The following is a 215-nucleotide window of genomic DNA, read 5'->3' on the forward strand; positions in this document are numbered from 1 at the left end:
GAGAGGCTGCGGAAGTATTTCAAGATGGGTGACCACGTCAAGGTGATTCGCGGGGCGTTCGAGGGCGACACGGGGCTGATCGTGAGGGTGGAGGAAAACTTCGTCATCCTCTTCTCTGACCTCACCATGCACGAGGTATTCGGGGGGGGTGAAAAGTCCCGCTTGGCGCCGCGGCCCGCCCCGAAACGGGCTGGTTTTTGGGGGGGGGGGGGGGG

The 215-nt window shown here is 63.7% G+C and overlaps 1 protein-coding gene across 1 annotated transcript in view; it reads left to right on the plus strand.

Moving 5' to 3' along the window:
• Positions 1-129, plus strand: part of SUPT5H (SPT5 homolog, DSIF elongation factor subunit) — a gene marked incomplete at its 5' end in the record, with an annotated part of 575 nt that extends 446 nt beyond the window's left edge. The window contains one exon of the mRNA XM_009278701.2: positions 6-129. Coding sequence (XP_009276976.1) covers positions 6-46 — 41 coding nt within the window. The remainder of the gene's footprint in view (positions 1-5) is intronic.
• Positions 130-215: the final 86 nt, after the last annotated feature.

Source organism: Aptenodytes forsteri, unplaced genomic scaffold (genome assembly GCF_000699145.1).
Source record: "Aptenodytes forsteri isolate BGI_AS27 unplaced genomic scaffold, ASM69914v1 Scaffold1203, whole genome shotgun sequence".
NCBI classification, from domain to species: Eukaryota; Metazoa; Chordata; class Aves; order Sphenisciformes; family Spheniscidae; genus Aptenodytes; species Aptenodytes forsteri.